The sequence below is a fragment of the Talpa occidentalis genome, unplaced genomic scaffold (assembly GCF_014898055.3).
Source record: "Talpa occidentalis isolate TD23 unplaced genomic scaffold, MPIMG_talOcc4v2.1 talOcc4.11, whole genome shotgun sequence".
Lineage (NCBI taxonomy): Eukaryota > Metazoa > Chordata > Mammalia > Eulipotyphla > Talpidae > Talpa > Talpa occidentalis.
The window spans coordinates 70,975,646-70,999,567 of record NW_023601104.1 but is presented as its reverse complement, the minus strand read 5'-3'; the positions used below and the strand labels follow the sequence as shown (position 1 = coordinate 70,999,567).

Below are 23,922 nucleotides of genomic sequence, written 5' to 3'. Positions count from 1 at the left end.
CTCTCTGTTCTTCTTTAGTTAACGCGTATTTAGCAATATTACTTTAGCATTTTAGAGTGTCCATAGATTGATTTCATTGGATTAGTGAACTCCCTGATGTTGATTGCAAGACTTTGTGTGTTTCATCTGTTTTTTTTTTTTGGGGGGGGGGGTGGTAGGGAGGGAAAGCTATGCCTTTGATTAAATTTTCAAAGGTGTGTCTAACTCCAAAATGGTTTAAGCTTGATTTTACTTCTTGTGCAGTATTCCGCTAGATGCTGCTCTGTTGGAAAATATAAAATGAGATTGGAAAGAAGCAGGGTCTTCTCACTTGTAGCCTTAACTAAAGATGGAAAAATGCAGTCGTCAGAATGATTTCAGCAGTGAAACCTTATGGACCTGGACTTTACTATTTAGGGATGTTTCTGCTGATGAATTCAATTTCTTAAATGCATGTCTGACTCTTCAGATTTCTGTTTCATCTTCTGTCAGTTTTGGTAGGATGTTATAGTTACACACTTTAGACTTGCAGTCAAATACACAATCCGTGGAGATTCTTCAGAAATGTGCATACTAAAAAAAGCAGATCCCAGCACCTGTACACCTTCTGTTGTTAGCAGCATAAAAATCTGTAGCAGCTGCATCATATGATTCAATCTAATCTTCACAACAACTTTAAGAGGGCGGGAGATATTATTATATGGACTATTTTATAGAAGATGTAGAGGAAATAGACAGAGGTTAAGACATTTGCCCAAATCTGGATAACTGGCGAAATGAGACTTGAACCCAGAACTCCCTGTCTCCAAAGCCCAGATTCTTAACTGAAGTGCCATGGTACTTTCCTGGAATTATTCTCCCATTGGAAGTGAGGACTAGAACTTCTGAAGAATGCACTCTTGCCTCTACAGTATTCTTTCTTTTCAGCTCTCCTAAACAGGCAGCTCTAAGCTTTCCCTGCCTTTTTTGTTGCTTCTGACAAGGCCAAACAAGATAGTATCAGGGCTATATGTTCATTTTTGCTAAGGAAACAGCTTCTCTTTCACTTTTTCTCACTACATGCCCTTACTAGCCCATATAATAACTATATTGCTTTTGTTGTTCTTGAATTGTTAACAGTGATTCTTAACCTTTTTTCCCCCATCCTGCCATTCCCCCTCCCAAGAAGGTCAGAGGTCATGGTGATGCGAGGGTGAGGTGGAACTCAGGAAGAGGTCTGTAGTTCAAAACTCTCTTCTGCCCCACCCAAACTGCAGTCCGGTCTCCTAAGTTCACACGCTTCCCCCATTCCTCTTCTGTGGCCCACCATTAGAAGCAGGCAAGCTTACTAGTAGCCAAGGAATCCTGATTGCTTGGTTGGCTTGGATGTGGAGCAGAGAGTTAGATGACTTGAGTGCCTCACATCACCTTGGAAGTCCTTGGAAGCACTTATATGGGTACAGCCCATGTTACCCTTTTGTTGTTTCTGGGTCAGACACACACACATGGGCATAGTTCTACCATTTATTTATGTGTTCTTGAACAAATTTTAATCCTCGTAAGCTTGTCACCCTCTATAACTTTATGACGTTGTAATATTATTGTTATCATTATCCATGGTATCAACTCACCTCTGCTAGACTTAGATAGATTCATCAATTATTCTAGTTATAGTGAAGCCTGCTAGCCTGAAAGTTTTATCTATTTAAGGTGACTTACCATATCATTTCTCAGTCTGTTGGTTTTAATCTTTAAAATTCTGTTTGGGAGGGCCTCCTCAGTGGCGCAGCGGTTGAGCGCTGGGTTGCGAAGCTGCCCGCAGCTTCTGCAGCGCCGGTTCGATCCCCGGCTGCTCCCCGGCCACTGGAGGAGGGTCCTGCATGGCGCGCAGACCTCTCCTGCCGCCTGCTGCTCCCCTCAGCGGTGTGCTTCGGTCCTTCTGCCTGCTCTGCTCCCCGCTCTGGCTCTGGTGAATTCTCTTACCCTCCCGCGCTTCTGACTGTACCCAGTGCTTGTATAAATAAATAAATAAATCTTTAAAAAAAAATTCTGTCTGGGAAATTTTACAGGTTGTTTTTTTTTTTTGAGGCATCTGTAAATCTGCATGAACCTATATTTGTATAATTTTACATACATGTATATCGATATACTGCCCTTATTCACCTAAATAAAAATTTTCTTGATCTACTGGCTTATTTATATCCCTACTGTCTTACTAATTAACCATTTCTTTCTTGCAAGCATGCTCTCTTAAGAAATCTGACAGGGATTGTATTATCTTTAATTTTAATGTGCTAAGGAGCAGGGTTTTTCCTCAGGAAGCTAAATTATTCATGATTGCTGTTTGCTTCATTTACAAGCTGTAGTCCTCCTGGTTTAACTGCTTTACAGATTGTTCAGAGTTTTCAATATACTTAAAATTGTTTAACGGCTGTGACTTGTCTAGCGCTGATCTATCCAATACTATCATCTCACTGTAATAAGACTACTCCCCATTCTTTCCTGTCCGCAACCTGCACTCCCTTCCCCCATGTTGGCAGCAGAATTTTTCAGGTTAGAGTACTGTATTCAGATTTTGATTCTCTTTTCTTCCATCTTTTAATTTAACCTTAAAACTGAAACTATCATTAGAGATATAGGCAACACTTCTGAGAAAAAAAAAAAATCTACCGAGCAAATGGATGCTAAAATGATTGGAAACTCTTGCCCATGGTATATAAAAGTGGGTCTTAGATAATTCTAGTGATTGGTGTTAGTTTATGTGGTTTGGCTGTCTCTCCGCCAAGGAGAGACAGAACTGAGAGATTTAATGGTTGATTCTTTAAGGAGAAAACTGGTTATACCACAGTGTTGTATTATCAATAGGGAAAAAGTGGAGAAAATGAGTGACCAATGTGGAATTCTCAGACACAGTAATGCTTAAGGCAAAGATTTGGTATGAAAACAATGAGCAGGTCACTTCCAGGAGGCAGTTGGCTACTCATCAATGTTAAAAGCCAAGTTTGATCTGTAGATGAAAACAAGAAGAAATATGCTATCCAATGACTTCTGCAGAGGAAGTTGCCTCTGGAAAGTGAGGATAAGATAAGGACTTTAGAGAAAAATGCAGTTACAGTGATTATAGAGAACGGTGGGAGTTGGCTGAGCAGTGGAGAAGAGAAAGCTGGGGAGACTGGAGCCTGGGGCAGCCTGCAGGTCTTGGGTAAGGAGCCTTATTTAGGAGGGTAAGGGCTGACACAAAGAAGAGAGGATGTTTCTGAATAAAAATAGAATTGATTGTAAATGTTTGATAAGCAAAGAAGTAATTTATTTTTTTAATAAAATGGCTAAGCAAGCTATAGTGATATTTGCTGACCCTTCAGAAATGTTGGGAACAAAGAGGGAGTGGGGCTGGGTAGCAGTGTTGGGTACTGAATGGACTGCTTTGAAACACTGTGGGATTTCTTTTCCTAAAGAAGTTAAGGGTATATCACTCTAGAATAATGCAGGCTTCTTCCTTTTGTGGGAACTTAGGCTTTTTTCTCTTAGAAAAGTGAGTAACATTTGTTAAGCTTAGATAATAGAATTGGTGTTGGAAGATTGAGCTTTGCATTGTGCTGTCACCTGGTACAAATTGGAGTGGCAGTTCTGCAGTAATGCCCACTCTGGAATGTAAAAGCAGTGATTTGATGGGTGAAATAACCCCTGGAAGGCAGTGATCTCTGAATGCACCATGAAGGTATAAGCTACCAGAGTGGCAGGCAGTTCCTGCTCCTAGAGCCGTCTCTTGGTTTCTTCTGAGGAACTTATACCTATGCTCCTGCTTTCCCTCAATGGTGAGCATGGCCCGCCCCATGAGTCCTGTCCTGGGACTGCGTGTCCTGCCCTCCCTTGGAGTGGCCTGTCTTCCTTGGTTCATTATGAAGCAGCAGTCAGGGGTAAGGCCCAGTGGTGACCTCGTCGTTCAGGTGTGCTTTTGTTTCATTACTCACCAGCTAGCTCATGACTTTGTTTTAATAATAGTCACAGAGACAGAGACAAACATACAGGGTAAGGGTCTGTGACCAAAGATTTGACAGAGCGTTCTGTTTATTTTAGTGATTTCAAATATGAACACCTGCTCAATGAACGGAAACATACATTAGGAGTCTTAAGTGGTTTTTTTCTTTTTCCTTTTGGGGAAAGGGGAGGGTGTTTTAAATTTAAAATTCAAGAGATTTCATTTTTTAGCATTACCTGATTTTGAACCATGTAGTTAGTGTTCAAAGCAGTAGAATGTATGTGTTCTCAAAAACAGCCTGTTTTTTTTTTAAAAAACTTGTGCACTTTTGCTCTTACTGAAATCACTTAATTTACCAGTTTTACTACTTTTTTGGGAGTTGAGGGCCCATCTTCCAAGCTTAGTGAAATATAGCCCAGACCTGGGCCTACAGGACCAGCCTGTGTGGGGGGGGGTGTGAGTGCTTGAGTGAGTGTGCCAGCAGCAAGGGGCCTGCTCTGTGTTTATACACACAGTGAGCACTATGACTATTGCAGTGTTTACATTTCTATTTTTGGATTCTAAGATTTAATATCAACAGTCTTCACTTTTGGATGCAATGCAACATTTCCAAATTTGGAGACAGTGCAATATAGTTGTCTCTGTGTGAAATATCATTTCCTTGTGATGGTTTTGGGTGGGGATAACACTTAGATAATTAATTTCACATTGCTGTCACAGTGCAGCAGGTAAAAGTTGCTTCTTATTTTGAGTCATGTTGAATATTGAAATAGAAGCCTCATGGAGGCTCCTAGTGGAGGATTCATGGTTAGGATTTATGGGTAATAAGTTAGAGAGAGAGGAACAGAGGTTCTGGCAAGCTAAGTAGATGAGGTTAGATTCATCATGTAGACAATAAGCAGGGAGTTGCTAAGGTTTTGAACAGGAAGTGAAATTTGTAAATGATATTCTTACTTTTCTTTATCCGGTCCTCACAACAAAAGTCTGTACCCTTTTGCCAGCTGCTCTAAGGAGAATTAGGCTGCAGATTTAACCCAGGATGGCCAATGGCAGAAGACTGTTCAAATTTAATTGGATGGTGGTAAAGGAAGAGAAATAGAGAATATGTAAAGGATTTCACCAGCTTTCTCTTGACGAACCTGAGTTCATCACAGAAAATTTGGAAAACAAAAAATTGACCTATACTTTTTATCACTTAAATCCACTTTATGTTTTTTATGTGTTTTTTCTCTTAATTTAAAAAAATTTAGATACACTTAATGTGCAATAAAAATTTAAGAACAGGTTTTACGCAGTGAGCATGCAATGAACTTCACAATTCTATGCACCTGTATAGCCATACTACCCCAGTTGAGATCCAGAACATTGTCACTATGCAAGAAAATTTCCTTGTGTCCCTTTCTTGTTTATCCTTGTTAAAAAATTTTTCTTAAAAAAAGAAATCTCTTTAGCATTACAATGGTTTCGTGTAATTAAATATCTTTAAAAAGCATTCTGATGGCTGCCTAATAGCCCATTATGTCACACACCATTGTTGGCTGAGCTGCTTTTCCATTCTGGGACAAACTATTCCCAAATTTCCACTATTGAAAGTAACACCACCATTAGCCCAGACAATAAAATGAATTGTTGATAAATTGCATGTAGCACATAAAGGAGAGGAAAAGAAAATTCCCAAAAGGTTACAGCAGTGAACCTGTGACAAATGGAAGGTGGGAAGAGAATTAACCTTTTACAGGGGGTGGAGTTAATGGGCATGAGATTGGTTTTGACCAAAATGAACTTGAAATGATAGCAAAATGTCAGAATTGCTCTGCATGTAACTGGAAATAATGGGACTAGGACACCAGGCCTGGAAACAAAAGCTATAGTAAGAAGGCTGATAGATATGTGAGTATTGAGCTAAGAGCAGCGCAGGCCCAGGATTCAGCATTGCTCTGTGTTGAGTTTATAGTGCTGATTTTTTTTTTTTTTTTAAAGATTTGTGTATTTGTTCATTGGATAAAATGCTGAATTTGAGGCATTTGTTCTTTTGAATCCTGTATCTGGTATCCTAAGATCCAGACTGCACTTACTTTGTATTTTGCATTACACTAAGATCTAATGTGGTTGGTGCTAGTTCTGAGAAAGGAAACCAATGTGGGGACCTCTCATATTATGTCGGCTATGGTTAGAAGAGTTGTCATTTAGTTTTCTTGCTCTTCTACTGAATTCTTTCCTAAAATGGAATAAATACATTATATTACAAAATTAAATTAGTTGAATTAGCAAAAATTACGATGAACAGAAGAAATAATTTAATAGGAAATAATTGTTAACTTTTGAGTAAATAGTGTGACTTGAACATACATACATTTACTTCCTTTATTTCCTAAAATCTCAAAACAATGTCTGTAAAGAAATAAAACCCACAGAGCAAAGCAAAATGGAGAGATCTCAAATCCGTATTTTGGAAATCAGAAAGCAGATGAACTGGTGGTGCCCTCCCTTGGCTCATCAGAGAGAGCTGAACCCTAAACAGTAGCAAGGAAAGACCAGAATTAGCCAACGCACAACATTACCTGCAGGAAGGTATAGGAAGATAATTTTTATTTATTAATTTAATTTTTGGACAACATATGCTTTATCCCCTCAGGTGTAGTCCCTGTATTTCTCTCACCATCGAAGCACCTATAGTCCATCAACATATCCCCTTGTGCTCTTCTCTCCCTCCCTTCCCCCCTCCATTTTTACCCCTTTCTTCCCTTCCCCTCCCTGAGGCCTCATACAGAGAGATAGTCTTCAAAGTAAGGCTACATGGGTACAAAAACAGACTAGGTGGAAAATCTGTATAAGAATTAATTGGAACTCTCGATCCTGTCCCATTCCCCTCAAAAACAGATAGCCAGGCAACTGTCCCTCTCACATCCCTGCAAAATAAGGAGTTTTACTCTCCAGAGAGGCTAAACTAGGGGGTGTGTGGACTCAGGGACCTTAGGCACAACTGAGAGCAGTGGACTTCCTGAAAGTCCCTACTTCCCATGTGAAGAGGAAGACCTTCAGTCCTCTTCACAGCTCCTGGATCCCACTCTGCCCCTAGTCAAGAGACAGATGATTTTTCTTAGGAGAATCAGATAAGCCCAAAAGAAAAGACCTACAGACACCAATTAAAAATGAGTTCTTGGCAGGGATAGGGGTGAGGTAGGAGAGGGGTATGTGTGTGAAAGGGTGTTGGTGGAAAAGGACGACTCCAGCCAGCCTCGCTATAGGCAGGCCCACTACCCAGTGCCATCCTTTCATACAGTTCATATTTTCTTTTCTTTTAACTTATTTATTTTTTTTGGATCCCACCAGCTTTGGTCAAGTGCCTACTATGTGCTAGGCACAATTCAAGCCTCTCTTGTGTTTGAATATCATAGAAAATCTGTCTGAAGTGGTTTAACATAAATAGTGAATGATTGTGCATGGATCGTAGAAGGGCATGGAGGTAGAATATAAGCCAGTGTTCTCAAAGTGTGGTCTCTTGAGCAGTCCCATTGGCATCACCTGGGAATTTGGTAGAAATACTTATTCAGAGTTCTCATTTGAAATACGACTGGATGTGGCACTATGAGAGCACAGATTTTTCTGTGCTCCTGAATCCTTTCAGTGGAGACTATCCTGACCTTCCTTACCCCATCAATTCATTTTGCATGATTTTGACCTTTACATAAATCTACATGGAGGGGGGTCAGCTTCGGTGTCTTCCACTGTCTCTTGCATCTTTCTCCCCCATCTCTTTTTCCTGCCTTTGTGGCATTTCTGTGATGGGCTTATGATAGGTCAAAGAGAGTAGGACAAAGGCAGAGTACTTTCCATCACTCAGCTTGTCTCTTTTGTCCCCTTATAACTAAAAGTTGATGTAGTCCTCAAAACTGTGTCTTGTGTTTACATTTGATCTATGTTCAAATTCTGTCAATTTTCTGTTCTTGATCTTTTGGGACAGATTCCTTCCATACAGTCATCAGTGCTCTGTTGTCAGCGCACTAATCCTTTCAGAAACTCACCGTCTGCAGGGACCAAATTATTTGCAGAAGCAATCAGTATATGTTAACTCCAATTACATAACAATTGCCAACTAAATAGACCTATTGCTACCAATAGCAACAGCGACAACAATGAGAACAGGTTTTCTTTTTTAGTGTCCATAAATCTAAAGAGGGCATATGTGTAAATCTAAAGAGGGCATATACCTAGTATAATGTGGAAGAAGGACTGAATAAAGGAAATATAAGTAAAAATGATGAAATGTAAGTAAAAACAATAGTAAAATAATACGTGCCCAAAATTTGTTACTTTAATTTTGTCTTTTGAATTTGGATACCTATTTAAAATGTTGAATTGGGCAATGTAATTTTTTTAAGTTTTATGTATTTATTTTAAATGATTTATTTATTTTGCATACAAGATCTGGGGTGTAGGCCAGAGGTACAGTGGGGTGAGAGGATTTACCAGAGACACAGGAGGGAGCTGAACAGGTGGAGCTGCTGAAATACACTGCTGAGGGGAGCAGCAGGCAAGACAGAAGAGGTCTGCTGTGCCATAAGTGGGTTAGCTCCCTGGCCGGGGATTGAACTCAAGCTATAGTGGTGACAGTGCTGAGACGTAACCTCTAGGCCACCAGGGAGGCCCTACAATATAAATTTTTAAACCTTTTTTTGTTTTGTTATTCCCTTCAGGCAACTACTAAGTTTCTTTTGTTATTTTATGATGTTCCTTCTGTCTCATTCCAGAAGTCAGGTTTAATAGAATAGGCACTGTGTTCTGGGAAACCCTGCTAATATAGATTTAAAGCATACAGTGAACAATAATAAGATTGCAATAATTGACTTGAGAAATCTTTTAAATCCTCTTGCAGATTTCAGGGTGTCATAAAACATACCTGAGCACTGTCAAAAGTGTATGTTTCTTTGCCACAAGTGAACAGTGCACTCCGGTTCAGGGATTATTTTCTTGACAGTATATAGAGCTTAGTCCACAAAGGTGGCATTGTGATACAAATATGGACAACCTTGCTGGAATGGTTTAGCTATACCTCTGTATCATAATTCCTCAGTCCCTGTTGTGTTCCTGAGATCTGCACTTGCAACAATCAGAATTATTGGGAAGATTGTTTTGGCTCAAGGAATTAACATTTAACTCAGGTAAATAGGTTTGGAAGAACTGGAAATTTCTCTTCTGAAAATTTTAATTTTTATAAATTTTAATATATAACCTTACTAAAAACAATTAAAATTTTTAATTTAACACTTAAAAATTTTAAAATATATATATATATAGCTTTGACAGTTACATATTTAATATGTTAGAGAAAAAGTTAGACCTACAGTGGATTGCTCATAATCAAAGAAGTGTTCTTGCCATTTTAATTAAATTTCTGTTGTTTAGAAATAGTGCTAATGACATGTTTTTGTTAGAATAAGGGATTTTTATGGTTTCCCAAGTTCAGGTAACTTTTAAGCAGCTATATTGATTCACATAGATGGCGACGTTTAAAAGATACTTTATACTTATTTTGAAGTGGAAATCACAGTAGATTTATTGTAGTAATTAAAGGCATATTTGACCTAGAAACAAATTAATGATTGAACAAATTGCCAGTGGATTAAATTAAGTGCTAATAGCTTTAAAATTTTGCCATTTGTTTCCTAATCTAAGCATGTGCTTAACAGATACTTATCTGCTCTGATTCTCAGACTCTTGAGCATAGTCATTCAATAGTATGGTATTTTTCTTCTTGTTTTTATCAATAATTGTTTAATTACTTTTAAAGAGGATGAGAGTTTTGAAAGCTCCTTTATCTTTGGGACCTTTATAAATTCTTAATATTTGATGTCAAAAAAGTAACTTAACCTTCTATATTATTTTTTATGTTAGCAAGGTATATAGGCAAGTTTTGTTGCAATTTTAGTTCCTAGAATTTGAATAATTAACACAAATTGTAGTATATTTAGAAATAGGTCTTCTCTGTCCAAATGTCTGATTTAGAGATTTGAATTTTGCTTATGTTCAAATTTTTTGTTTTGTAATTGTTTTAAAAAATTCAATTCCTAGTAAATGTTGGTAGACTACTATGATATTTTCTTAAATTTTCTTTTAAGATCCAGTTGTACCATATCTGTTATTTAGATTCCGCTTTTCGGCTAACACATAATACTGTGAAAATAATGCATGGTGTCCTCGCTTCAACATTGCATTTCCTGGCTCCTCCCTCTGGTTCTAAGTGCTTGATTGAATCATTTGGTTTCCTTTTCTTCACACTGGTGGCCAACACTTGTTTCTGTTAGGTTGTGTGTGTGTGTGTGTGTGTGTGTGTGTGTGTGTTCGTTATAGGCCATTTTTACAGATGTGAAGTGGTATCGCATGGTTTTGGTATGCATTTCCACAATAAGTGATGATGAACATTTTTTCATGTGCTTATTAAGAACAATGGCATTTAAATTTGCTTGAATGATCTTTATTTAACATTATCTAGACCTCTTTTGTTAGAAAAATTACTTTGTAGATATAATCTTATGAAAATTCATTTTATAGCTATGATGTCACTGATTTTGTATTTAAATTTGATATATTTGTAGTATAATGGTATGGAATTAGAGTTCACAGATAAGAGGGAGAAATAATTTGAGGTTAAGTTACTCATCTGCTGGGCCTCCCTGATGGCGCAAGTGGTTAAGCACTGCACTATGAAGCAATCCTCAGCCTCTGCAGCATGAGTTTGATCCCCGGCCGGCCAGGGAGCAACCCACATGGCGCAGCAGACCTCTCCTGACTTGCCCGCTGCTTCCCTCAGCAGTGTACTTCGGTCAGTCTGCCTGTTCTGTTCCCCACTCTGTCTCTGGTGAATCCTCTCACTCCCAGCATCTCTGGCCTTTGCCCCAACTCTTGTATGCATAAATAAATAATTCTTCAAGAAAAAAAAAAAAGTTACTCATCTGCTTTTATCTAAGAAAGACGATACCCTGTCATTATTATAAAACACAGAAAGTCATTTAAGCTGACTTACTACACTGTAGAAAAAGTGGTTCCCTTGAACGCATTACATGTCTGGTTTACCTGAGCCTTACATATTAATACTGCTTACAAATATATGACTCAAAGAAATTGACAGTATTTATTTTGCAGTTAAAACAGACTTCTCCAAGACATTGTCCTTCTGTTTTGTTTTGTTCAGTGTTAATCTTGATGAACATTTAGTGAGGCACTTAGGTGCTAGCCACATTCTGTTCTTCTGTAAAATGTGCTGGTCATTTTCCTTAGCATAAAATGTCATCTGAAATCATGGTGTAAAATTAGTAGTTTCTATGGAGATAAAAAGATTGAGGATAGTGAGATTATTTTTCTGTAGTAACTTAAATACATATTTAAAATTTTATAAATATAAATATAACAATTAATATAAATATAAATACAACAATTTTAATAGTTGTATTTTGATATTGCAGGCCACCTAATGATATGTTGCTTCCTTAAAACCTCATGAAAATATGCCTAAACATTTCTATTTATTTATTGGGCTATGTACTTGGGAACATTTTATCTCCTCTTTCACGTTTGGTCAAGATTTTGAAATTGGTATTTTTTCACCATAGTTAACAGGAATCACTAATAAACTAAAGAACTAAAAGAGAGCAGCTAGTTTCCAAAACTAGCAGCTCTTCAGTTCTAGGCTTTTACCTGAGCACCATAGCCCTGTCTTCTTCTCTTCTCAAGTATGCTTCAGTGCTAATTCTGAGTCACAACTGAGCTGCAACCAGTAGAGTTCCTCAGTGAATATTAGCTTACTTTAGGGTTGTCAGATTAAGTTTGAATTTCAGATAAACAATGAAAAATCTTCTTTTGTCAAAATGTCCTGTGCAATATGGGGGACATACTTGAACTAAAAATTCTTTATGTGAAATTCAGATTTACCTGGTGTTCTGTATTTTATCTGGCAACCCCACTTCTTTCCATTTATTGTATATTAGGTGCTAAGCATTCAGAAATAATTTAAACCCTTGAGGGGCTTAAAATCTAATTGGGAAAGATGAGAAAAAGGGGTGTGAGAGATAGAAACTCCAGAGAGGAAGCTATTGCAGTCATAAAGGTCTTTGATGATAGGTGTCTGTACCAGACAATGGGGAGGAAGAAATTATTATATATTTCCCAGTTAATGCTGAGCCAGGTCTTCAGATCTAAGCTGATGGTAGGTAAACAGTGGTCTAATTTAGGTAGTAAAAAGTGCCTTTGGGATCCACTGATTGTGATTGATAAGTCAAAAATCTAGGGAGGAGATGATGAAAAGAAGAAATGGGAAAATTAAGAAGTAATAAAAATGATAAAAATAATGGTTGTGGAATCAGAGGAAAAAGATATAAAATTGTCAAGTCCATATATCATCATCAGAGGTGGAAATGGAGGTGGTATATCAGAGAAAGAACTGAGAAAGCTGCTTGCATGTGATGGCACTTTATATCTTAAGAAACTCACAAGCTCTTTGTACTTTTCTTATTTGTAAGATAAAATAGCTGGATAAAAGAGTCTCTAACATGGTCTAATTGTAGAAGCTATTCAGTGGAATCCCTGATCCTAGGGCTTCTGTCTCTGAGGAGGGGGTTACTCAGTCCTCCACTCCCCCAGTCCTGCTTTCTAGCTAACCACTTTTTGGAGACCTTTTTTGATTCCAACAACTTTTAGTTTGATTCCAACGTTCGGTGTTTATTATACTTTCTTTGGAATGGAAATGAATAAAACTACTTCAAGGACACTTATTTATAAATTTTTTTTTACCTTTGCATGGAGGTTAAATTCTAGCACAGATTAAAATAAAATAGTTAAAAAATAAATCCCTAATGTACTTAAAACATCCTTGTTATTTTATTTTAAAGATTTATTTATTTATGCATACAAGAACTGGGGTATAGGCCCGGGCAGGGGTAGTTTTCACCGAGACAGAGTGGAAAACAGAACAGTCAGACTGACTGAAATACACTGCTGAGAGGAGCAGTGGCAAGATGGGAGAGGTCTGCTGCTCCATGTGGGTAGCTCCCTGGCCAGGGAACAAACTCATGCTGCAGTGGCTGTGGATAGCTTCATAGTACTGTGCTTAACCCCTTGTGCCACCAGGGAGCCCCTTTTTTGTTTATTTTTGATAATCCTTTCCTGAATGAATAAAATAGAAGGCTTAAGGCTAGAGCTAAATATATTTAAGTGTGTGATGGAGACAGTCTGCAGCTTTTGAAATACCTGGATACATTTTTTCTAACCACAGAACTGTTTTGTGGTGAGAAATGGTGCCGGTGGCTGCTTGTGGTCATAGTATCTTTGTATAAGCATGCAACTGCCCTTACCTATTTTATAATGTAACCTATTTATTGATCCATTTAACCCTGGGCTATAAATCAGAAGTGGCTGCCAGTGATAAAGGAAGATTTAATGCAAGTGAATTTACCATTTGAAACAAATTTAACGATTTTTAAATGTTGGAAGTCTTGAAAATCTGATAAAGGCAATCTATCTTTTCCTAAAGTGGAGTAACAGATATAAAATGTTGCAGAAAAATCTGAGATTTAGAGACCCCCCCGTCACCCCAAGCCCGTACATACATGGATGGTCAGATTTTGAAGTCATAATTTTGGAGCTCAGTTATACAGTGAAACCGGTCCATTCATTCACTTACTCAGCTGTTTGTTCATGAGCTAGGTTCTAAGGCATTGTGGGAGAATCAGATTTTTAACTCTCTCCTGACAGCAATAATCTTGTTCAAACAAATTCAGGAGTCTATTTTCATCTTGAAATTAAAGGTATCTCTTGCATGTATCTAACATAGGCTTTTTATAGATGTAAGAGTTTTTGTTGTGTCCCAGGAGGAGTAACAAGAGCTCTCTGGTTTATTGTCTGTATTCCTGTTGTTTTAATATAGCTTTTCTTACCTGTTTCTATTTTTATCTTTATAATTACAATCACACCATTTTCAGTTGTCTTTCTAGCTAAGTCTTTATAATTATTTCTTTGTACTTCCATTTGGCCATCAGCTTTAATGCTGCACAGTATTTCCCTAAATTGGTGTACCTCTATCAGGATGGAATTATAGGTTATTTTCAGCTTTACACTTCTTAAAGAATTTTGCAAATGACTCCTTCAGGTAGTTTTTTAATTCTTATTTTGCATTATTGCATTAGTTTTGTGGGATAGATTCTCAAGGATGGGAGTAATGGCTCTATCATTCATGACATTTTTATCAAGTAGCTATTGTGTGCCAGACTGGATCAGAGACTTGACCATTTTCCTTACATTTTTGATATGCTTTGCCATTTCTTTCCAAATGTATTAGAGAACTACTTAACCAGTTGAGTGAGCTCTTAATTGTCCAGTCCAACAGATCCAGGCCTCCTTATTTTACTTATCTGGTGAATATTTAGAAGTAACGTAAATAAAACGACAAAGAAGACAAATCTTAAGAAATGGTATTGTGTAGCTAAATGAGATATACATGCCTCTAGAACTGCCTGATGCTTGAATTATTTGTACAACTGGACTTTCTTTTGATGTGATAACTGAGAGATAGTTTCAATCACATCAGGAGTTTACAACATTGTACAGAGTTAAACATCTTAGGTCAAATAACGTACATTTATTTTAATCACTTAGGAAAGTTTACATTGAAATTTAGTATCAGATGGTGTCATTGATATGTGGAAAATATAAAACTAAGAGTTAGATAAAGGCAATCTTAAAAAAACAAACCCTTGAAAGCTGACTACAGAACTGAAGCTCCAAGGTGGTGATGAGATGCTGGATGGGTAAGAAGAGGGAAGGAGGCAAAGAGGACTAAGGTGGTTGGTGGAATATGGGTGATTTGGTGGTGGGTGCACTATGGTGGTAATACCTGATGGGAGTATCCAAATATTACCTCAGTTAACAATAAGTAAATTAAAAAATTGAAATTTAGTTGAAGCACAACCGAAAACAGTTTTATTAATATATCCAAACTTTTATTTTGTGATCATTTACTGGATGCTTCATGTGTACCAAGAAAACAGATGTGAACATGACATTATATGTTTTTGGTTAGTGGGGAGAGACAAATTTTAAACAAATATTGGTGTAACACATGGTGGGCACTGTAAGAGAATTGCCGTATCTAAGATTGCAGAGGGTCAGAAGTTCCTGTGTCTTTTACCCAGAATTTTTACTATTTAGAGGCCTACCCCCCACTCCACTCCCACCCCTACTTTATAGATTAGGAGAGGAGAAAACTCGTCACAGTTCACACTAAATATAAGTGGCTTAGTTAGGATAAAAACTTAACTCAGTTTTTGAAATAAATGTGTAGTTAGTGAAGATTCAAAAGCAAGTAAAATAAGACCTCTGCCCTTGTGATTGCAGTGTGACTGCTGGTTGAAGAGAAGTCCATAGATCCATGGTTATCTGAAAATTCACTAATTTCTTTGTAAATGTAAAGTCTAGTAATCTTTGGAAGGGACAGAAATAAAATAAAACTGCATATTTTCACTACTGTAATGAAAACGTTCTAATATTTTTTTCTAGTCATCTAAGCTAAAATTGAACAAAAGAGGTGGTTTACCTACTTTTTTTTTTTAAAGAGACTTTTTTTTTTTTTTTAAAGATTGATTTATTTATACAAGCACTGGGGTACAGGCCAGAGGCTTGGGAGGGTGAAAGAATTCACCAGAGACAGAGCAGGGAGCAGAACAGGCAGAAGGACTGAAATATACTGCTGAGGGGAGCAGCAAGCAAGACAGGAGAGGTCTGCCGCGCCATGTGGGAATCTCCCTGGCCGGCCGGGAATCGAACCGGCACTGCAGAGGCTGCGGACAGCTTCACAGCACTGCGCTCAACCCACTGCGCCACCAGGGAGGCCTGGTATACCTATTCTTCTGGAGCACTGTGGTGGAGCTTGACAGCCTGGGTTCAAGTTGGAACTTGTGGTTACTAGCTGTAACCTTGGACCTTAGCACCTGTGCTTTTGTGTCCTGATGGTGAAATGGGAAGAATAATAGTACTTGTTTCATAGGATCTGAGTCCAGTAGATGTTGTTCATCTTGGTCAACCTCAGAGCAGCATTTGCTGCTGTTGACCTCTTCTTCCTTCCTAAAGACACTCTTTTCTCTTAGCTCCCAAGACTCTTTTTGGCTTTAGCTCTTATTTTTTCCTACCTTTTACCCCTTTTCATTTGCTTTCTTGACTTTTTTTTTTTTTTTTTCTGATTTATAAATGTTGGCTGTCTGAGGGTCCTTTCCATCTTTTTTACTTTTTCCCAAGCTAATCCATTAGTCCCATAGCTTTAAGGATCATCCATATTTCTGATGAGTATATAAGTCAACATTCTGACTGTTCCGATCTTAGGTCTTGTTCATATTTCTGATCACCTCCTAGATATTGTCTCTTTAACATATTCCTATCTGGACCTCTGGATTTCCTCATCAAAAGAACAAAGCAAAGACAAATTTCCCTCTCCTAATTCATCTCCATCTCAACTTGCCTTAAATCTATGGCTCATTTTAGATTCTTTTCTTTCCTTCACCCCACATATCCAAACCAGCACCAAGTACTACCTTCAGAATGTATTTTGGATCAATTTATTTCTGTCTTCTCTGTCACCATCCCAGTCCAAACCATTATCAACTCTTGCCATTTACACAAGCTTCTAAATTGTCTTCTTCCTGTTTGTTTTATACTAGAGTGATGTTTTAATGCAAAAATTAAATCATTCTCTGTTGAATAGCCACTAGTGGCTTCCTGTTGCAATTAAAATAGAAATTGAAAGGCCTCCCCGGTGGCGCAGCAGGTTGAGCACAGCGCTGTGAAGCTGTCTGCAGCCTCTGCAGCACAGGTTTGATTCCTGGCTGGCAGGGGAGATACCCACATGGCATGGCAGACCTCTCCTGTCTCACCTGCTGCTCCCCTCAGCAGTGCTTTCCGTCCGTCTGCCTGTTCTGCTCCCTGCTCTGTCTCTGGTGAATCCTCTCACCCTCCCACGCCTCTGGCCTGTACCCCAGCTTTTATATAAAATAAATAAAAAAAATAATAATAAAATAGAAATTGAATCTCAGTTTCCATAGCTGGGAAATTGGAATAATTATTACAGACTAGAATTTAGGGCACAGTTTTTTTAATCTGATTTTTTTATTGCTTTAGATTTTAGTAGCCCTTTAAAGCCTTTTTTCTTCCCTCTTTCAGAGTACCATATTGTAATTTAGTATTTTCTGCATTATGTAGAAAGTCCAGCAAAGACTTCTGAACAACATCTCCTTTCTTTTACCTTCTGGCTTCCTACTTGTGTTCTGCCCTCCCCGCAACTTGGTTTTACTCTTCAGATCTGAGAATATGTTCGAATTATTAGGAGGGCATATCTGAGTAAGTAGAAAAAGAAATAATTAAACCTGAAAAGGGGCCTTGAGAATAGTAGTAACAGCATTTTACTATAGAAATATTGGAATATATACAGAAATAGTAGTTATTATAATGAATCCTCATATCATCATTACCCAGTTTCAACAGTTGTCAATTCATGGCCATTTTTTGAGAAATTAATATTTAGTTTAGAAATTACCTGTGCTAAAGGATTGCCTAGTTTATAGGATTTTATTGCCGTTGCAGCCTGCTCTCAGCATCACTACTATTTGGTAAATTAGGTGAGAAAAGATTAGGCATGATTTTAAGGATGTGTTAGTTTCTGAAATATCCTTTCTAATTCATCTTTTGTGATAGCTGAAATGTCATCATTAGTTCAACCATAAATTTTCAAATTGTGACTAAACCTGAGAAGGGAACTATGTGACACCATTAGCAGTTATTTATATTTTAATGTAAATTGATTAATTAGAAGCATGTTTGACTGGTAAGTAACCTAGAGCAGGCTTTGAGGGAAGGTATAAAATCATAGGGACCCAGTGGGGATGGTCAAGTAAAGACAAGGAAACTGTTCAAATATCTGGAATATGCTGTTCTGCTACTTACCAACATTGCCTGGGGTGGTCCTGGCCTTAAAGCCTATAACAAGAGATCCCATTCCAATTTAGTGTGCTCCTGTCATCTGTCATCTGGATTCCCTTCAGCTGGCTGCAAAGGCCTTGTGTAAAACTGCTCAGGAGATGCTTCCAGCTAACTCTGCTGCTTGTTTATTTTTAGGTATCTTGCAATATATTCAGAACTCTCCCTCCTAGTGACAGCAATGAATTTGATCCAGAAGAAGATGAACCTACCCTTGAGGCATCATGGCCACACTTACAGGTACTCTGAACGATCATTTGTTATAAAAGAATGATCCATTAACTCATTTTCTGATTAGCATGGGAATTCCTTGAACTTTTTTTCACCAAGATATCAAACTAGAGTATGTTAATGGAAAGCTAAAGAATGCTTTTTATATTCCCTACTCTTGATAATTAGGATGCCAAAGGAATAAATTAATAAGTTTCGATGTAATGGTTTAGTGTGGGCCCGCCCATGTTGCAGGCCCAGCTGGCAGTTCTTATTCTTTTATTAGAGTTTCTATATGATCCTGCCCCCTGGAGCCTCAAACAAGAGCAGAACTGTTTTCACATTAATATTAGTTAAATGTGATTAGGTCACAGAGTACATATTTTATTTTCAGCAGTAGGTAGCCTGGGGACTGTGTACGCCTGTCTTCATAATAACTACAGATGTGTTTCTTCAGCATAGAAGGGCAAGGACAAACTACAGAAGCTAGTTCACAGTGTTGTAAGGAAGAGCAACAGCTCAGAGAAAGTGTGTGTAAAGGCTAGTTCTTTCGCTTGTGCTGAGGAGGCCAAGTTTTGCAGCCACAATCTCGTGCTAGGACAAATCAGGGCTGGCCCCACATCTTCCTTCCTAGCACTAGGCCCATCAGCATTGTTTTGACTTACATTCCAGTCATTTCCATTTTTCTTCCCTGGCTGATTTCTTTAAAGGCCAACATTTCTCAAAGGACAGTACAAGGAGATTTGAATGTCATGAACCCCAAATTCCATTGAGTGTATACCTTTCCATTGAGTCCGAATGTCCTCAGACGCTAGTCCTCAGAGAACTGGCAAGGAGGGAAATGGTAGAAGAGAAGGAATATAACCTCGTACATCCTCACCCTGAGGCAGAAGCCACTGCATCCTTGTAGAAGTGTGCTCGTAGTTATGAGTTGACTTTCTGGAGCAGAAAACTGCAGCAGGGAGATAAGGCCTAGAGATATTCTAGGAGTTTACTTTTTCCCTGCACTTCAAAATTTTTGACATAAATCTGCAACTTTTCCTGTCCTGCTTTGGCAACTCAAGTTTGCTACATAAATACATGTAGGCTATTTCCCCTGCTTATCTAGAGAACTCAGGGGTCTTTTTTTTCTCAACTCTTATACAGGCATGTTATACATATGTCTTTCTGCTGCTAATGCCAAGATTGAGTAAATTAGTTAAGATTTGTAGTTGTAGTTGATTTGCTATCTTAAATGCCTGATTTTTTTCTTGAAGGTGCCAGACATACTGTCTATGATCTAAGAAATTTGTAAAAGTATTTGTGCTTTTAATGGTATGCACTAGATTGTGACTGAAATAATAATAATAATAATAATAGCAATAACAATAACAATAAAAATAATAAAAGATATACTTTTTTGAATGGCTGGACTTCTTAACCTGTCCTATTCTTAATAGTTGTCACCCATTCACAGATGTGCAATGTAGTCTGGAAGAAATTTTAAAAAACCAAACAAGACAATCTCCTCAGGAAAGTCCCATATTTTTTAGTGGTCCAAAGGACAGAGGGACTTTTGACAAATCTTCGGCTTGTCTTGTCTACATCCCAAAGAAGCAGTACACCACTCTTGTCATCTGCAGGAACATCTTAAATACTCTAGATCATGGTCACCATAAATATAAATTTCTCCTAAGTACAATAAAATTTTACTCAATATTTCAGTTTGTCCTTCCTGAGCTTAATGACTCTAGAAAATACAAGACCAAATTTATTTCTGAAGCTATTAAATTAAATTCTGTCACCAAAAATCTTTGGCTTACACTGTATCTTTTCTATAGGAACACTAGCCATTAGTTCATCTGAAACTCTAAAACCAAAGCATCAGTGAGAAATGATGATGAGATCTCTACCCTTTTGGATATAAAGTCATTAACTTTTTCAGAATGGGCTGGTTTCATCTGTGCTGACATCCTTCCTGTTCAAACCTGCAATCCTTTTGTCCCTACTTTAGCTGGGGGGAAATACATCTAATGCTGGATGAGGTAAAAGGACCCTGCTCCTTAGTCACAAATCAACCTCCATTCATAGTAAAGGTCATGTCAATAGGTACCCTGTTGCCATCACTACTTGTTACTTTATGGGAGTGTTTCTATAGGCTCTTGACATGTCCCAAGAATCCTGTATTTGCTCAGTATATTCTTACCTGACAAATTAGTCACCTTTCCATTCTCATTGATAGTGATGTTAATATTCACCAAAAGAATTTAAGAAATCTCTTTTCTCTGATAGGTCTTCCAAGTCATAGTGACTTATTGGTAACTTCAGCTTTTTACTTCTTAATTGATCTAGCAATCTATTTTTCCCACCAAAACATAGCACTTTCTTAGACTTTTCTACTTTTTCTTAACTCCACCATAAGCGCTATGCTTCCTTTTATATATTATAGCACAGTGTTTATAACTAAACATCTGACATTAGTAGTAGAGAATAACAAAGGCACATTGAGATGTGGTTTTTGGGTGGTTGGCTAGTCTCATGGCCAAGATAATTATTCCTTTACACATTTCCTTTGATTTAAATTTATGAATCATATAAAATTATAACAACTCATGGATTTTGGGGGCTATTTAAAAATTGAAAAAAGTATGAAATTGACAATTTTTAGTTCATCTGTTAAAAGATACTCTTTATGTGTGTTCTTTGATCTTTTCTATTACCTTTATTTTTATCTTTTGTATCACATGGTTCCATAATTATTCCTAATAGATTTCTTGAAATCGTGTCTGTATTTCTAGTATGGGATTTTGTAATACTTCTATTTATTAATTAATTATTACTTAAGAAATTGTTTCTAATACTTTACACTTGACCCTGAAAGCAGGAATCCTAATGTCTTTTTTCTCCTGTTTCTTGGAGAATTCATTTAATGTGACCTTGAAAAGTAATTAATCCTTCGTGGCCCCTAATTTTTCCCTTTAGAAACACAAGAGAGATTTTGATTCTGAGGTAAAATCTGTCTCTTATGTGTAGAAAACATTTGTACTTGTTAATAAATGTGTCTGAAGTGTTTCCACCAAACCATTTTAAACCATAACTGCTTTCAAGGGACCAGAGCAGCAAGAACACTTTGCCAATCTCACTAGAAAATCTTGCCAGACCACAAGTCAGGCCTGGAAGATGAGAATCTCTCCAATTTTTGGAAATCTAAAGAGAGAGAGAGAACCCTCTTTTCTGGTTATTTTGAGTAAGGCTAATATTATATTTGTAAAACTAAGAGTTAAAAGATTACTGTATTGAAATTTTTTTATTTTTTTTGTATGAGCTATTGGGACTTAGGCATTGTGACTAGAACATGTTCAACTTAACAATGTTCAGATCATTGGGAATGAAGTTTTTCTGCTTTCATAGTTTCAAAGAGAAAGAAAAACATAGTTTCATAAAGAAATAAAATCCTAATGCGGATACCATTGGCACTGGTAGTTGTAAAAGTAACATCAAAAAGAAATTGCGGTTGTTGGGCCTCCCCATTGGCGCAGCGGTTGAGCGCTGGGTTGCGAAGCTGCCCGCAGCCTCTGCAGCGCCGGTTTGATCCCCGGCCTCTGGGTGAGGGTCCCACATGGCACGCAGACCTCTCCTGCTGCCCACTGCTCCCCTCAGCAGTGTATTTCTTCAGTCTGCCTGCTCTCCTCCCCGCTCTGGCTCTGGTGAATTCTCTCACCCTCCCGCAACTTCTGACTGTACCCAGTGCTTGTATAAATAAATAAATAAATCTTTAAAAAAAAAAAAGAAAGAAATTGCGGTTGCCATAGCATAATTCAAGGCAGTTGCACCAAACTGGTCTGGTGATCCTATTCTTCACTGCTTTGCACTTCTGATTTTTTTTTTTTTTAAAGACAGTATTAATTAAGAATGTTCTTGGAAAAGTGGCAAAATTATTAATTTTATTAAGTCTTAACCTTTGAGTATGCGTCAAAAGTACTCTTTAAGAGGAAATGGGAGGCATGTGTCAAGTCCATCTGCTGCGAACTGATGTGTAAAGTTGGTTATGTGACAACACAGCTCACACTTGTGTGTTTTCAGCTGCAACCTACACTTGCAGTTTTTTCCATGAAATGTCATGTTAACTGTTTTTCATGAAATATCATTTGACAGCAAACCATGGTTATTCTGACTTGGACAATTGGGGATATTTTCTCTGAGACAAATAATGAAAGCTGTTGTTGCCACTGATAAAATGTAGAGCAAAATTCAAAATTAGAATTTTGGAAACCTTGTTTTTGTCTTATATATGTCACTTTGAACTTTACTGCTTCCCGGAACGTAAAGGCTTTTTTGATAAAATTGAAGCTATTAAGAAATGTGACTGTTTTGATGCTGTGTAATGAAATGTATCAACATTTGAGAAATCTACACAGCATAGTAAATCACTGCTTTTCAGTCGACAGTGTGATATTAGGAAACCAGGAAATGGCTAAAGGTCCATTCAGAGTGCAAAACAGATGATTAGAATTTAGTGCAAAAAATTCATTGATATAGTTTCAGATTCTACATTGAAGCTCATCTTTAAGAAATGACTGTTGTGTTTTGATGTAGTATCAATGAGTTTTATCTCCAGTTATGTGAAAAGGCTACAAAAATACTCTCCTTTTTTCATACTACTACATCTGTAGGAGGATAGATGTTCTTCATATACTTTTAAGCAACAAAGCTATGACAACAGATTGAATGCAGGAAATAATAATCTATCTTTTAATATGTCACTACAGAGATTTATGAAAATTAAAAATAATACCTCTCTTCTCAATAGTTTTTTTGAAAATAGTTATTTTACAAAAGTGTTATTTTACATATATTTTATTGTTATGAAATGAAATAATACATGTTACAAATTTTCTCAGTTTTTATTTCTAATTATATATGTGTGTATATATCATACAAACAAGCTTTTTGGGATTCTTCAATAATTTTGTGTAAAGAAGTGAGACTAAAACACTTAAGACTACTGTTTTAGGCAACAGTGACAGTGGTGATATGTGTTACATATATTATTATACTGAATTTTAGGCATTATCCCCATTATACAGTAGAGGAAATAGTGTTTTAGAGAAATGAACTTGTCTGTGGCTAGTAAAGGACAGAGTTAAGTTTCATAACAAGTGTCTGGTAAAAGTTCTTTTTGATGCCCTGTTGCTTTCTGTTGTGTGCTATACCAGGACCTAATGTATGCTTTAACAGATTATCATGCACAAGCATAAGTAGTGACTCCTCTAGTGTTTATGTAGCTGGTTGGAGTTGACTGTGCAGATGAGAATATTCTGCTGCACCATCATCACCTAGAGGAGTAAAAATTGCCATAGACTGCCTGAAAGAAAATTTGGCAATCAATATTGAGAATACTCAGTGTGTGTGTGGGTATCTTTTGATCTAACAATTCCACTTTTAGAACTAATAATTCAGTGAGTGTATGCTCATGTTTGTTACATGATATGACATTGTGGCATCATTTAATAGAGAGGCAAGTTAGAACTTGCTTAAATGTCCACACATAGATTATTTAGACTAATTATGAATATTGGAATTATTGATTTTAAATTACATTTGGACTACTTGTAGCTACTAAGAGTGATGACTTAGATGATATATTCTTCAGATGGTAAAAGTAGTTTATAGAACTATAAATTATACTTTTAGTACATTTATATGTTGTAGAGGTATAGAGAAAAATTGGGAAGTTTCTACATTAAAATATTAGCAGTGATTATCAGAATGGTGAGTTTATG

At 37.2% G+C, this 23,922-nt stretch overlaps 1 protein-coding gene across 2 annotated transcripts in view; it reads left to right on the top strand.

The window, feature by feature from the left end:
* PPP2R5E (protein phosphatase 2 regulatory subunit B'epsilon) overlaps positions 1-23,922 on the top strand; it is a 137,409-nt gene that overhangs the window by 81,520 nt on the left and 31,967 nt on the right. For both annotated transcript variants that reach the window (XM_037503478.2, XM_037503477.2), the window contains exon 4: positions 18,089-18,190. In XM_037503478.2, coding sequence (XP_037359375.1) covers positions 18,089-18,190 — 102 coding nt within the window. The remainder of the gene's footprint in view (positions 1-18,088; positions 18,191-23,922) is intronic.